Consider the following 16,046-nt stretch of genomic DNA (forward strand, 5'->3'; position numbering starts at 1 on the left):
AATCGTAATTAAATGCTTTTAGTTTTGATTGAATCCAAAAGAGTGCCAATCAATTCATAAATTTTACAACAGTTGCAAAGCAGCTTTCTCTGTTGAACGCAGCCAATGATCGCGACGCCTCTCACCAGTAAAACTAGGCTGAACTATAAGTAGCATTTAATTGACCAATAAAAACAAAGATAACTAGGATATCTTTATCATGATTGGTCAATTAAATGTATTTTACCCACCGAGTAGAATTTTGGGACGCAACCCTATATACTATTAGACTGCTAATTTAAACTAATATTTTTATTTACAGCTGCTTTTTTTCGCATAAATAGCATCTCCGGGTACTCATGTTATAGCATATAGTATAACCTATTACATGCAACTTTGTACAATATAATTTATTTTCCCATTGGCGGATACGATCTATCTGACGCATAATGTTCACAATACATTCAGAAAGAGAGAGAAATACATATTCCCGTACCGTGGTTCTGGGGCCGGACTTTTCTCTTAAGGCCATCACACACAAAATTACATAGCGCATATGCATAGCATAAGATCGTATGGACCAATGAACATCGAATATTAAACATCAATGATCAATATGGCGACTTAATATTCGATGCTCATTGGTCCATACGATTTTATGCTATGCATATGCGTCTATATAATTTTGTGTGTGATGGCCCTTATAGCGTGTTCGACTGGCCCTGGGTTAATCGCTCCGAGAACGATTAATGACGTCATAAATCTCTACTAGCCAATCATAAAGCTTATAAATACTTATTCGACCAATAAACGTATGCTGAATAACCCAGAGTGTGTTAATCCAGAGCCAATCGAACATGCTATTAGGTGCTTCCGAAATATCCAGAGTTGGGTCGAGTTGAGTTAGTTCCACATATAGTATATGTAATGGATATTGTAGTGGAACTAACTCAACTTGACCTTACCCTGGACATTTCGGAAACACCCATTATTTAGCAATATAGTAGTATTACATACTACTATATTGCTAACAGTAGTATATATACTACTATATTGCTAACAGTAGTATATATACTACTGTGTCCAAAAAGTAAGACCAGTTTTCAATTTAAATCGCGCGGGTAAACCGCACATCATAAATATTTTTTTTCTAAGTTGGCAGCATTGTGACAGACATCTGTGACAAATTTCATGTCAAAACATTCATTACTTTTTGCTTTACGCTTGGTTTTGTACGACGCTAAAAGTGCATTCGGCGATTTTTACAATGTCTAATTATATTGAGCAAAGAAGTTGCATTAAATTTTGTTTGCGGAATGAAATTTCGGGTGCAGAAACGTTCAGGATGTTGCAGAAAGCCTTCGGGGACCATGCTTTGTCAGAAAGGAATGTTTACAAGTGGTATAAACAGTTCAAAGAAGGTCGTGAAAGTGTTGAAGACGAAGAGCGTTCCGGACGACCATCAACCGATGGAGAGCGGTGCACTTGGACACGGTGCATTTGGACACAGCCAATCACAGCACCGTGTGATTAGAGACATTTGTAGGGTCCCTTGGAACAGCGACTTGTGATTGGACTATGTCCAATTGCCCCGTGTCCAACTGATATACACCCCTACCGATGAACAACACGTCAAGAAAATCGAAGAACTTGTGCTTGCTAATCGTCGAATGACTGTTAGAGACCTTGCTGATGCTGTTGGTATTTCAAAAGGATCTGCCAATACCATTTTGAAAGATATCTTGGGCCTGAAACGTATAAAATCTCGATTTATGCTTACGACCCGAAAACCACCGACCAATCCAGTGAATATCGTGCAAAAGGTGAAGCCAAACCGAAAAGATCGCGCCAAAGTCGATCGAAAATCAAGGTCATGTTGATAGTTTTCATCGATTATCGTGATGTTGTCCATTCAGAATTCCTTCCACCCGGCCAAACCGTCAACAAAGAGTATTTTTTGAGCGTTATGCGTCGTTTGCGTGAAGCTATTCGCAAGAAGAGGCCAGAATTGTGGGCAGACAATTCTTGGTTTTTGCATCACGATAATGCACCTTCTCACACTGCACTCGTTCTTCGTGACTTTTTCGCCAAAAATTTGATCCATATTGTTCCACAACCACCATATTCGCCTGATTTAGCACCGTGTGATTTCTGGCTATTCCCGAAACTCAAAAGATCACTGCGGGAAAATCGTTTTGAAACGATAGAAGTGATACAATGTAAATCGCTACGCGCTCTGAAAGTTATCCCGGAAGGCGACTTTAATTCTTGTTTCGAGGACTGGAAAATACGTTGGCATAAGTGTATTGTGTCGGGAGGGGATTACTTTGAAGGCGACGAAATAGATTTGGAAGAATAAATAAATATTTTTTGAAATAAATAAAAACTGGTCTTACTTTTTTGACACAGTAGTATATATATATATTACAGATTTTAAGTTTAAATACATATTAGTAATGTACGATTAATTTTGGACATTTGAATCGGGTTGCATTCTTGCTCATTTCTAACTGGTTCACTACACATTACATTACAACGCGTGATCATCATTATGCGTCATCATGCGCAATGGTACACCTTTATATTTACATCATGATTGCGCTAAACTTTATGCTCAGGTGGTCGATTGTGTATCTTAAAACGGAATGAAAATGACAAAAGTGAGCAAATTTACTAGAATATTTGTAACTTTATTGGTCAATGCTTAGTGAATTTGCTCACTTTTGTCATTTTCACTCCGATACGAGATACACAATCGATCCTTTGGCCCTCACTTGTGTGAATACTTACAACGTATAATGTGAGTTATTGTGGCCATTAAATTTCTGCCGTAAAACCAAAAATGCCAGCATCTTATTGCATCAAATGTAACAAAAAAAATAAATGATATTGAACGTTATTTGCTCTGCTCATTTTAAACAAAAGAATTTTATGACTAAACGTAGTGAAAATATGTGGCGGTAGCGGCCATTTTCTCGCATGCACCGAAACTCTATTGGACGCAAGCCGTTAAGTCGAAATCAGACTACGTATTGGAGATTGAGAATTGTGGACTGAAGATTAAATTTTGACGAATCAACGAACTTCTGTTTTGGTTTGCTTTGCTCCAACTGGTCAAATAACAATCTTCAATCCGCGACCCTTAATCTCCAATGCGTAGTTTGATTCCGGTTTTATATGCTTTTAGATAACCAGGGGTCTGATTCTTGACGGTGTGCGAATGAGATACCTATGCGAAAATCTACAGTATATGTAACGTGAACTATACATTTTCGCATGCGTATCTCATTCGCATACCGTCAAGAATCGAGCCCCTGTTAGCAATCTAGTTTAGTATAGATATCTGAGCTGCGTTCAGATTCCTCATCCACTCTATTACTAGAAACATTATAGGTTACGTTCCGTTTCACGCATATGCGCGCATTTATCTATAGTTCATGTTACGTATATTGTAGGCAATGCGCGCATAATGCGTGAAACGGAACGCAACCATAGTGTATGTCACATATACTATAGCACTTCTAGTACTAGAGTGCACCCGGGTAGGGAATCTGAACGCATCTCTGTGCTTGGTTAGTAATCTAGTTTAGTAGAGACATCTGTGGATTCGTTTTAATTCAGCAAAATGTGAAGAGACAGTTGGTTTCTTGTAAGAAACTTCTGATTGGCTAAATGTCATCTAAAGATGATTTTAAGATGATGTATAAACCAATGAGAAACGATTCTGTCACTAGTCTCTAGTGCGCATGTGCAAAAGGGGTGATTCTAGCGAGTTGCTGCGCTCGCATCTCAGCTCCTTGCCAGTCGCTAATTGACTACCCAGCGTGTTAGGTGTGTTTGAGACAATTGCTATTACTAGAACTACGTGCTGTTACGACGCAGAAATCTAAGAATTGCTGACGTAAGAAGCATATTTATTTTGCGGTAAGTAAGTTGCTGATAATATAAAAGAACATAGGAGACTCACTGACTTGATTAATTATATTCAATATTAGTCAAAGAATATAAATGTTTAACGTTTTGAGGTTAGGGAATCTGTTATACATGTCGCGTAAATAACCATAATTATAGAATATATTTTAAGAATTATTACAAAATTTATAGATGAACAAATTTATTACGTGGATTTATTTTCTTAGAATGTAACAAAGATTTTTTTATGGAAAACTACAATAATACAAATATTGTCAGGTATTTAACACGTTCGCTAACACGATTTATGTGGAGAATTTACTCCACAGACCACATCACATTTATTTTCATATAATTGGCTGCGTTCAGCAGAGAAAACTGCTTTGCAACTATTGTAAAATTTCTGAATCTGATTAGTAGATTTTATTAGATTCAACCAAATTTTAAAGCACATAGCAATAAGAAAACGAATTTTACAACTGTTACAAAGCAGCTTTCTCTACTTTTGTTCTTTTTTTTTTCAATTTTTCATTTCTTTAGTTTTAATTTAATTTTTTTTATATCTATATGTGTGTAAATATATAAAGATAATTTTAAATAAATTTATAAAATATTTCAAAATAACTCGAATATTTCTAATTTTAATGTATGTTTTATTTCTATTATTTAAAGGAGATAAAAAACACTGTAACGGCTGAAAAAATAGCTCTTTTTAACGAATTTTTTGTGTAACCCCTAAAGCAGGTAGAAATCCTTAAAGCAGGTATAAATGTACCTGCACCTGGTGTCTTTAAAAGTCATCTGCAAAAAAAAACCCAAGATTTTCTTAAAGTATATGAATGTTCAGTTAAAAATACGAATTTTTTTTTACGATTGAAATTTCCTCCTAAAAAACGATACTATATTTTCAAACATTTTTTTAAATATGCGCTATTTTGCGAATAATTAAAATATTAAAATTTTCATACGCTTAATTAAAACTATATTTATATACTTAAAAAAAATCTTGGGTTTTTTATTTCAGATTACTTTTAAGGACTCCAGGTGCAGAGCCGATGAAGTTTGCAGAGTATTATAGACACATTTTATACCAAAATAAAAATGTATTTCATCAAATAGAAAAATATTTTCCGACGGTTCAAAAATGACTAAATCAATACATCAATTAATACAAAAACATTATTTATCTATCTGCTTTATGGGCCTCACTAAAAAGAGCTATTTTTTTTCGACTATCACAGTGTTTATTTCCCTTGACTCTATATGAAATATCCTATAATAATATTTTTCATTGTGTAAAACATGGTTATTTTATATGTGAATATAAAATAATCCATCGCACATATGTAATGTTGGTAGCAAACGTGGCCCAAAAATATTTATGACTATATTTGACATACTGGGTGCTTTCCATTAAATAACACAAATCGACAAACATCATCCTATCTTAGTTACTCATTGAATATGGAACAAAGAATGATGGTTGTCGACTTGTGTCATTAAATGGAAAGCACTCACTGTATTCTTCCTCTAGTATCTTTTCTGTATAAATTATTTTTTGTTAAATCTTTTTCCTATTTTTAAATGTTCCTTAGGAATAATTCCAAGATATTCTTAAAAAAAAATAATAATCGCAAATCATATCCAAACAGGCTCAAACATGTTGTTACAGAAACCAAAACACATGAGTGTTATTTGTAGCTAAACTAGTGCACACTTGTAGCACATAAAAAGAAACAAGTGTATATCTGTGACTTAGTGTAAAACATGAGAGAAAGAGAACTAATGCAAACTATGTAGCAAGTTCAGCTACAAAGAACAAACCATATATTAAAGACTGCAATACCTTTTCTCACCAAATTTTTCAATATATCTTGTGGAAAAATTTGTTTCTAGTAATTCTCAGAAGATAAATCTTCCTATTACATATATATAGTATGCGTTGCAAAACCTTGTTGAGAAAAAATGTTGCAACTTTTGACAGGTTTGCTACTATAATTTATTTGGAAAATTCTTTGACAATCTCATATTTTTTTATGTATTGCTAAAGCATACCATTATTGTTTATGTCTCTTTATGATATTTTTGTGATACAAGTAAATTGAAGAGTAACTGACTATCTTATATATTCATTTTTTAACCTTTAGTAGCTTATGTGAAAAACAGTATCACATGTGGGCCTACATAATCTTTCGAGTCTGACCTTTTTAAAGTATTTTCTTATCTTTAAAGTGTTTCAAAAAATTTGTAAATCATTATTATATTTTATCATATTTAGTAAAATAACTATTTTTATCTTCATCATATTCTGTTTTACTATTAGTTTTCTTTTTAACAATTATTTTTATAATTATTTTTTAATTTTCAGGATATTGTATTGTGATCTCGGAAAATTAGATGAAAGCTTGCTTATATAAAACCAGCAAGAGAAAAAATGGAGAATCAGATAGAAAACAGTATGTATTTTTCTTTTTTTTTTTTCAATTTTTCATTTCTTTAGTTTTAATTTAATTTTTTTTATATCTATATGTGTGTAAATATATAAAGATAATTTTGAATAAATTTATAAAATATTTCAAAATAACTCGAATATTTCTAATTTTAATGTATGTTTTATTTCTATTATTTAAAGGAGATAAAAAACACTGTAACGGCTGAAAAAATAGCTCTTTTTAGCGAATTTTTTGTGAAGCCCCTAAAGCAGGTAGAAATCCTTAAAGCAGGTATAAATGTACCTGCACCTGGTCTTTAAAAGTCATCTGCACCCTGTCTTTAAAAGTCACCTGCAAAAAAAAACCCAAGATTTTCTTAAAGTATATGAATGTGTAGTTTTAGTTAAGCATACGAATTTTTTTTACGATTGAAATTTCCTCCTAAAAAACGATACTATATTTTCAAACATTTTTTTAAATATGCGCTATTTTGCGAATAATTAAAATATTAAAATTTTCATACGCTTAATTAAAACTATATTTATATACTTAAAAAAAATCTTGGGTTTTTTATTTCAGATTACTTTTAAGGACTCCAAGTGCAGAGCCGATGAAGTTTGCAGAGTATTATAGACACATTTTATACCAAAATAAAAATGTATTTCATCAAATAGAAAAATATTTTCCGACGGTTCAAAAATGACTAAATCAATACATCAATTAATACAAAAACATTATTTATCTATCTGCTTTATGGGCCTCACAAAAAATTCACTAAAAAGAGCTATTTTTTTTTCGACTATCACAGTGTTTATTTCCCTTGACTCTATATGAAATATCCTATAATAATATTTTTTCTAAATCTGAATTTAAATCTAACTTTACAAACAATTTATTATTACAGTGACTTCAAGAATGACCGAAAGAGCGAAAGAGCGAAAGAGCGAAAGAGTTTTTGGTACTGAGGTACTTGGAATTGATGAATTTAATGAACATCCACCGCATCTTGATTCGATCGGTCCTATTCGCTACATTCCGCTTCCGGAGCCAGTATACTATAGTAAACGCAAAATGGAATATAAAGAATATATCTCTTCTTCTTCTGACGACGACAACACCAATGTGTGTGATCAGCACTGTGATGATAGTACTCACAATCAAGTGAGTACTAGCGATCCTGATGAAAGTGTATCTCAATCTAGCAAAAAAATAAAGCTAGATGAAAATGAAAGTAAGACCAGTGGTGTCTCATATATTGATAAGACTCAGCGTATGATGGAAAAGATGGGATATCACTCAGGAACAGGTCTTGGAAAGCACGGCCAGGGTCGTGTGGAGCCCATAGAATTGTTTATGCAACGTGGTCGAAGAGGATTTGGACATTCCGCACCAGAACTTAAAGAAGCGAGCTTGAAATGGAATCCTCAGGATGAAGTAATAGAAGTCATCGAAGATATAGAATGGTTGCAGAACAGGCATCCGCGTACGTTAACGATAAATGACATCATGCGCGAACAACATTGGATGACAATAGGGCCTAAGAAGAAAACCATAGACGATGAGACCACTTTCTGCAATTCAGAGATGATGGCACAACTCATCAATTCAAAGACTATGTTTGATGTTTTGAACAAGATTGAAATGCGGAAGGCAAGAACTCGTTCGAATCCCTACGAGACGATTCGTACCGCAGGTTTCTTGAATCGAGCAGCTGTTAAAATGGCGAACATAAATAAGGCATGTAATTTTATGTTCACTGACTGGGAAAATTTGAATGACGAATTGTTGTACTTCGCCGATGTATGCGCGGGTCCTGGTGGTTTTAGCGAGTATATCTTGTCAAGAAAGAAGTGGCACGCCAAGGGATTTGGATTCACTTTGAAGAATGAGAACGACTTTAAGTTGGATGAATTTTACGCCGGACCATGCGAGACTTTCCATCCCTTTTACGGATCCAACGACAATGGTGATGTGTATGATTCGGAAAATCAGATAGAGTTTAGACAATTGATAATGAAACATACGAATGGCAAGGGAGTACATTTTATGATGTCAGATGGAGGTTTCTCCGTGGAAGGCCAGGAGAATATCCAGGAGATCTTATCAAAGCAGCTCTATCTCGCTCAATGTTTGATAGCGCTGATGATTGTGAGAACAGGTGGACACTTTGTGACCAAGTTATTTGATCTGTTCACGCCGTTTAGCGTCGGACTAGTCTACTTGATGTACAGATGTTTCGACAGTATCTGCATTTTTAAGCCCAACTCTTCTAGACCAGCTAATTCGGAACGCTACTTAATATGCAAGGGAAAGAAGGCAGACACGGAAGTTGTGATGAGTTATTTGATGGACACTAACGCTGTGATGTCACAGTTGTCAAAGAAAGATGAAAACGATGTGACCCATCTAGTACCGCTTAGTGAGTTGGAAGCGGACGAGACATTTATTAAATATTTGAGGGAGTCTAACGATACGCTGGGAAAGAGACAAATAGTGAATCTCTTAAAAATTGCTGCTTTTTGCGAGGATCCATCATTGAATGAACCAAAGCAGACGGAGATGCGAAAGTTGTGTCTGCAGTATTGGGATTTGCCCGATAAAAGTCGTATGAGACCATACAACGTCAAGCCACAAGATAAGGTACGTAGATTGATAAATCCATAGATACATAAATGTGTTTATTATTACCTTGAACTCTTTCTCTAAGAGCGTTAACAAGAAAACAGTCAACAATAATTATTGTAGTTATTCATTTTAGATAATATTTGCATGCGCGGTTCAAGCATTCAGACTTTGCTGTTGACAAGTCATACAAAGAAATAGTTAATTTTTTAAATTTTAGTTGAAATAAAACTTATTAACACTATATGTATATAACACTATATAACTTATTAACACTATATGTATATAACACTATGTAACTTATTAACACTATATAACATTTTTTAATACGCAATTGTGTCGATTATTTTGACTTCAGGTGCGGGAGATGTTGAACGATACTACTGGCTTTATCGGGCACGACGCACAGAAACTGACCAAGGAAATAGCAAGTACCACAATATTGAATCAACCATATGATTGGTATTGGATACCCTGCAGCTCCGGACAATACGTTGATGAGGATAAAATGGCAACGTTTTATCTAGGTTTGGGCAGGAGAAGAGTTTATCGTTATGTAAAGAGTAAATGGGAGTCCATTGGAGAGGTGAAATTGGAATTGCCGCCTAACACTCTCGTATACGCTGAACTGGTATACGAGTCGAAATGGACGGGGAAATATTTCACCAAGTCTCGTGCGTTACACATCTTGGATGCTTATATGCTTGGTGGCGAGGATGTAAGCATGAGATATATAACTCACAGGTAAGACATTGTTTCTATTTGTATTGTCGAACATAATATGAGTAATCTTATTTAAATTTGCAACATCTTTGTAGATAATAAATCTTTATAGATAAAAATATATATGTATATAAAAAATATAATAAAAAATGTATTTATGTATGTACATATATAAGATTCTAAGGTTAGATGTGTGAATATAATTTTAATGAGACACTTGTATTACAGGCATAAGTTGATCAAGAAATTTTGCGACGCCCTGTGGAAGCCAACGCCGCACGACTATGTTTGCGTGCGCCCCAAGGAGATCCATATGTTCGATCCGAACGTGGACAAGAAATTGCGAATTTCACAACGTCGTGTGAAAAGTATGTCAACTCCTTACGAGATTCAAAAGAATACGTTGGAATGCGACAAGGACATCGATAGGCTTGAACCACTGTATTTTGGACTTAACAGCGTACTCTTCTTAAGAAGTACGGCTCGTCCTTGGACCCGTTATGTCAGTCAGAGGACCAATTACACATATGTATTCAATCCGGAAAGAAATTTGAAGGAGTATGAAAGGTGTAGACCGCGTGCTGCTGAGGCGAGTTTCAAGGAAGCATTTGAGGGACGTATTGTTTGGAATTGGCCACAGGACAATACATTGAATATGAGCACGCTAGTCGAAATGCTCAAGAAACCTCAAAAATAAAATTTATAATTTGAATTATTTTGGCCTGTCATATGAATGTCATTAGAGTAGATTTCTTTTTCTCGACTTTTTCGAGAGTAGATTGTATTCAATTTATCATGACAATGTTCACAAATTGGAACGGATAACTTATTGTATTGCAATTTTTTTTATGTTTTAGAAAACTGTCATAATGTATATATCTCATTGTATATACTTTATATATATCTCTCTCATTGTATATAGTTTATATATATCATAATATATATAGATAATATGTAAAATAATCCGTATTAATATATTATTGTAACTATAGTAATGGTTAAAAATAAGTAAATGAATATATTTTTGTTTATTATAAAAACATCTAAATTTATATTTTTACTCACCAAAAACCTGCTAAATACATTTCTCATAACTATAAGTATTTAGACAACATTAGCCTGTACATATCTTACAAAAAGATCATAAATGTAAGTCCTATTCAAAACATTCTCACTGATTCCCTCCAGGAGACATCAGTAGAAAGAAAGAATAGGATTTTAATGTATAACATAGTATAACATAGTATGTGTTCGGACTCGAATAAAATTATACATAAATTATAACATGTTAATTTATTACAAACAATCTCAATACACTATTATATACAACTATTTTTATATTTATGTATATATATATATATATATATATACACATACAGGGTGAGCCACTTTAATCGACGGATCCAAATTGCTCCTGAAATACGTCAGCTACAAAAAAATGGTTAAGACAAGAATTGTAGAGGACAACGGAGGTCATTTTACCGTGCTAATAATTTTGACCTTCAGATCGATTTTCAAGGTCATTCGAAGGTCAAAGTCATTTTTTTAATTAGAACCCCTATTTTTTACACCGGATTTGAAAAGAGCAGAAAATTTTACGTTAAAAATGATATTTAGATTTTTATTTTCGTCATGACATCGTCGTTGCCGAACAAGATGTCCATTGTGAGCTCTTTGAGTTAATCTTCGTATTGTCGTGTTGTTTGGATGTCTCTTCTCTGGATAGCGTTCAGCATAAAACCTTGACGCAGCATCGTAATTATTATGCATTCCTCTAATATCATATCAACAATTTCATTAGGAGGATAGTCAGCCATATTTAAAAAAAAAATTTTCAAGTTACCCTGCACTCAAAAAAGAAAAATTGTTAAAGGCAATACTTTAAAAGTGTTTGTTTTTACTTTTAAAATTTTATTTATTACGCCTTATTAATAATCATATCAAAGTGAGATTATTGCGCATCAATTTCGGAAATGGAATGACAACGTTTCGCAACTTTTCTTCTATTAGTATTTGTTAGTACCGCGAAACACTTGTCATGTATAAAAATCTTTAAAAGTAACATTAACAGCTTCTAAGTTGTTTTTAATCATTTTTTATTTGACCTTCTTGGACTCAGAAAAAAAATCTAAATATTTTTAACGTAAAATTTTCTGTTCTTTTCGAATCCGGTGTCAAAAATAGGGGTTCTAATTTAAAAAAATGACTGATCTTCGAATGACGACCTTGAAAATCGATCTGAAGATCAAAATTATTAGCAAAAAAGGTAAAATGACCCCCGTTGTCCTCTACAATTCTTGTCTTAACCATTTTTTTGTAGCTGGCGTATTTTAGGAGCAATTTGGATCTGTCGATTAAAATGGCTCACCCTGTATATATATGTGTATATATATATATATATATATATATATATATATATATATATATATATATATATATATATATATATATTTATATTTATATTTATATTTACATTATATGTATATAAATATCTTCTGTATGCGCATTTATCTCACTTTCGCACACGGTTTTTCTTTTTGAATTTATCCTTGACGCTTTCGTCGTAAATATAATCGTTTTAATGTGGATAAAAAAAAAGAAAAAAAGCATTTTTATCTAGAACACACAGTTCAGTGAAGGTAAATATTAAAATGTTCTTCAATGGATATACACCAAATGAAACGAGAAAAATATATTATGTTCAAATTATATCAGAGTTCGTATGTAGATTACTCCAAATTACACTATGTAGAATGTAATAATGTTATAACAAGTTCCTACAAGGTTAATTTTAGTTGACATTTAAATACGCCAATTTTAAAATTAATTTTAATTTAATTTAACGTTAAAGTAAATTAAAATTAATTTTAATTTAATTTAACGTTAAAGTAAATGTGTATATATATCACAAAACTTAATATTTACGATGAACATTATTTAACAGATAACAAATATAAAATTCAGTTCGAGTAAAACATTATCTTTAAATGACAAGATTTTTAACATATTTCTATGACTCGAAAATATATTGCTCGTTTCATTCTGTGCATACATCTCTTATTTCGATATACATGCAACATATAAATTTCTATAAATATCAGGGATAAATTATCCTCTTTGATCTCGCTCTAAGTTAAATAAAAATACATCAAAAAGTCTGCTAGTCAAATTTAAATTATCAATAATTTCGGCTGTTAGAAATCACGGAAGAAAAATTCAACGTTAACGTATAAACTATGTCAACTTAATAATTTTTGGCAGTTATGTATGTCGAGTATCTTAACGCGCTATTATATAGTACTGGTACGTTCTCCATTTTTCTGACGATCCTTGGTAACGGTAGCCACGCTAAAGTACTTTGAGGCCTTGCTTCCCGAATTTTAGACAAATGTAATTGTAAATGTTCCTTCATATCGCTACAGATTGACAATCGACACGATGTCTGTTCCTGACTTCGGGTACGTCACATTGCGGTCGTTTAGATTACTTAAGAAAATCATACGTCCGACTCTATCAATATAATAGGTGTAGTGAACTTTTAGCCTTATGCTCTCAGCCCAAAACTGTAATTTTCAGCTAAAAACGTTTTTCGTTATCCGAAGTCACAATCCCTAAGCTTTAAGCGATTTGGCCAGATTCCAACTGGCCAGGGCGAAAAACGCTTTTTTATTAGAAATTTTAGGCCTTAGAGCTATAAAACTAAACAGACTTACTACCATTTATTGTAGACTCGGATTACGAACAGAGCAGACAGTAGCTCTACCACGAGCCTACTATAGATGCAATCGGTTTATGGCACTTTACGTATAACACCTCTAGAAATCAAAGAAAGAAATAAATATACAAAAGAACAAAAGAAATCACAAAATATATCATCTGTGATACGACAGAACAGTGCTCGCCCACAGAAGACGTTGCCAGATCCAACGCGGCACTCGACACGGCACGAAGTTGGTCATCGCACCGGCCAAGTAACGCAGCCAGTCCCAGATGCCCCACGGCGCGTGGCCGCCGTTCACGTAGAGGACGTACGTGAAGCCGTCCTTACACTTGCCACGAATCGAATAATAGTACGGAAGAAAGCTGTGCAGTCGAAAATGACACCTCTGATAAAACAGTATGGCGGGAACATTACTGGAGAGAACATGTAGGAAGACTGCCTTAACGGAGGAACGCTCGGGAGCGGTTACATGGGCCAGTAGTTGTTCCAGAAGTAGTGAAGCTATCCCATTCCTCCTGTACGTGCGACGCACACCCAAGCTAAGTATATAGCCTATTAGACAATCCTTGCCCAAACTGGAACACAAAATGCCACGATCCTCCTTGTTCAGCTTGGTGTATGACTTGATCTCTGCGACGATCAATCCTATTATTACACCACCATATACTGCTGCAAGTGCATAAAACCTTGAGGAGCTTGTAATGTCTTCATACCATGAGTAAGGATAATCTGTGAGAAGAAATATTCAATTACAATCAAGACCAAAGAGATTTGTCTGCCTATGTCTGTTTTGTGATCATATACTAATGACAGAAAAAATTCAAAAACTATTAATGTTAATAACAAAAAGATACCAAAACTGATATTTCAGTTCACCTTGGATTCTTTTTGATATTAACAGAAATAAATTCTTTAACAATTTGAAACAAAGCTTAAACAATTTGATGGATGTTTTTACAAGTAACATTAAACTTCTTGTTTTTTGTCTGTTCTTTGCAGCTAAATTGGCTGTACTAGCTTGCACCAATTCTTTTTCTTTCTTTTTTATAACTAGTCATAACCATACATCTGCTTCTTTTTAAGTTCTAACAGTGTACACTAATTCAGCTACAAAGAACAATCTGTTATCTGTTATCAATTTAGTTCCAACAGAAAAAAACACGATTACATCATGAAGGATTTGTAGCATCATCGATATGAGCCAAATCTTTACTAATCTGTTAGCCAATGCCCAATAAGGTATCTGAGAAAGATATTACATGTTCCAAGAAGGAAATTTCAAATGTCTACTTAACAGACAAAAATTTGGAAACTTTGAAGAAGAGATGGTTTTTTATAAGAGATATAAGAGATTTTATAAGAGATTTTATAAGAGATAAGAGAAGAGGTTGAATGTGTTATCGTTCGCATGATAAAGTGTTTACGAACTCACCTATTGGAAACCAATCCTGACAGAGCGAGCGCACTTCTTCCAAGTCATCGGGACAGAGGAAACGCAGCTGCACGTCGCCCAGCACGCACAACGGCACCGTCAACGGCGTTACGGCGGCAACAGTCGTGGTGCCAGCGATAGTCGAGCAATAGCTTCTCGAAACGACGCTCTCGCTCGTGTACGAGCGTATTTCGCCATCCAGTCCGGCGACAGCGGCAGAGGCAGCACCAGACTCACTTCTCTCGATCTCCGGTAGGATCAGGTACCGGTTAAAGGACACTGCCATAGCGCCGCAGCAGCTTCTCGATCATCATCTTACGGCTGATCATTCACGGCCACCGGAACGATGCGCACGCGAACAACAAGGCATGAACGAGCACGTCACGTCGTCACCACGCACACGCGGTCACCGCTGGTAAACACGCAGCAGCGTGTCGTGAACATTTTGTTTTTGTCCGTCGATTCGTCGTTAACTGGCTCGCGCAACGGCGTTGGCGACGACCCCTCGTTGGAGAGTACGACAGACGTGACACTCGCCGTCTTGCTAGTATTCGCGCGCCTGAGCATTGGTCTGTTCTTTTTAGCTACATTGCTGAACTAGCATAATAAATTAAAGTAAAACAAATGTATTTTCTCTCACTCTAACTTATCGCAATAGTTCAGCAGCGCAGCTAAAAAGAACAGAGCATACATAATGTAGACGACTTATGTTGGTCGCACGCGCAGGTTGGCCGTGACTGAGAATTGCTACGGTAAATAGAAGAAAGCAAATTCTTCTATTGGACACCGTGACTTGTCATGAAAAGCAAGTGTCCGGAGGGTGAAAACTGCAGGGAGTTGATCACGAATCTCTCCTTCTAGCATTGTAAACTTGTGATATATATTCTAACTTGAGAACATTCGAAAATATTAGTTTTCCACAAGGAGTCGATTGCTTCAACTTCTTGGTAAGCTAGGGCGAGTTTTTTAATTCATCGATGGATCCATCGCATAATGCGCAAATATAACGTTTCACTGCACTTGCGCACTATGCGATGGATCCATCGATGAATTAAAAAACCCGCCCTTATATGACAGTTAAATTACGTGTCTGTCTCTGTTTAATTTGGAGAAAAACGAAAACAGATATAAGATTTAATTGTCAGGTAGTTTACCGAGAAATTAAAACAATCGGTCCTAACTTCACTAACCTCAGCTAATGACGTTATCTAGGAATTCTAGTTGG

The 16,046-nt window shown here is 34.6% G+C and overlaps 2 protein-coding genes across 3 annotated transcripts; one reads left to right on the forward strand and one right to left on the reverse strand.

Annotated features, from left to right (window-relative positions):
• The first annotated feature begins 3,782 nt into the window (after positions 1–3,782).
• Positions 3,783–10,944, forward strand: LOC116852792 (cap-specific mRNA (nucleoside-2'-O-)-methyltransferase 1). Of its 2 annotated transcripts, XM_032833464.1 has the most exons (5): positions 3,783–3,903; positions 6,260–6,347; positions 7,228–8,963; positions 9,304–9,689; positions 9,897–10,944. In XM_032833464.1, exons 2-5 carry the CDS (start codon positions 6,326–6,328, stop codon positions 10,363–10,365), a joined length of 2,613 nt encoding a protein of 870 aa, XP_032689355.1. In that variant the 5' UTR covers positions 3,783–3,903; positions 6,260–6,325; the 3' UTR covers positions 10,366–10,944. The 2 variants fall into 2 exon arrangements, with proteins under 2 accessions (XP_032689355.1, XP_032689356.1); XM_032833465.1 differs by lacking the exon at positions 6,260–6,347 and having other exon boundaries at positions 3,793–3,903.
• A 1,096-nt stretch (positions 10,945–12,040) lies between these two features.
• LOC116852795 (N-alpha-acetyltransferase 60) lies at positions 12,041–15,748 on the reverse strand. Its single transcript, XM_032833469.1, has 2 exons — positions 14,822–15,748; positions 12,041–14,118 (listed from the first exon to the last, which is right to left on the reverse strand). The coding sequence occupies exons 1-2, from the start codon at positions 15,105–15,107 to the stop codon at positions 13,541–13,543; spliced, it is 864 nt and encodes a 287-aa protein (XP_032689360.1). The 5' UTR covers positions 15,108–15,748; the 3' UTR covers positions 12,041–13,540.
• Between the last annotated feature and the right edge of the window lie 298 nt (positions 15,749–16,046).

The sequence above is a fragment of the Odontomachus brunneus genome, unplaced genomic scaffold (assembly GCF_010583005.1).
Source record: "Odontomachus brunneus isolate Ranch 3 - 2012 unplaced genomic scaffold, Obru_v1 Obru_scaffold_256, whole genome shotgun sequence".
NCBI classification, from domain to species: domain Eukaryota; kingdom Metazoa; phylum Arthropoda; class Insecta; order Hymenoptera; family Formicidae; genus Odontomachus; species Odontomachus brunneus.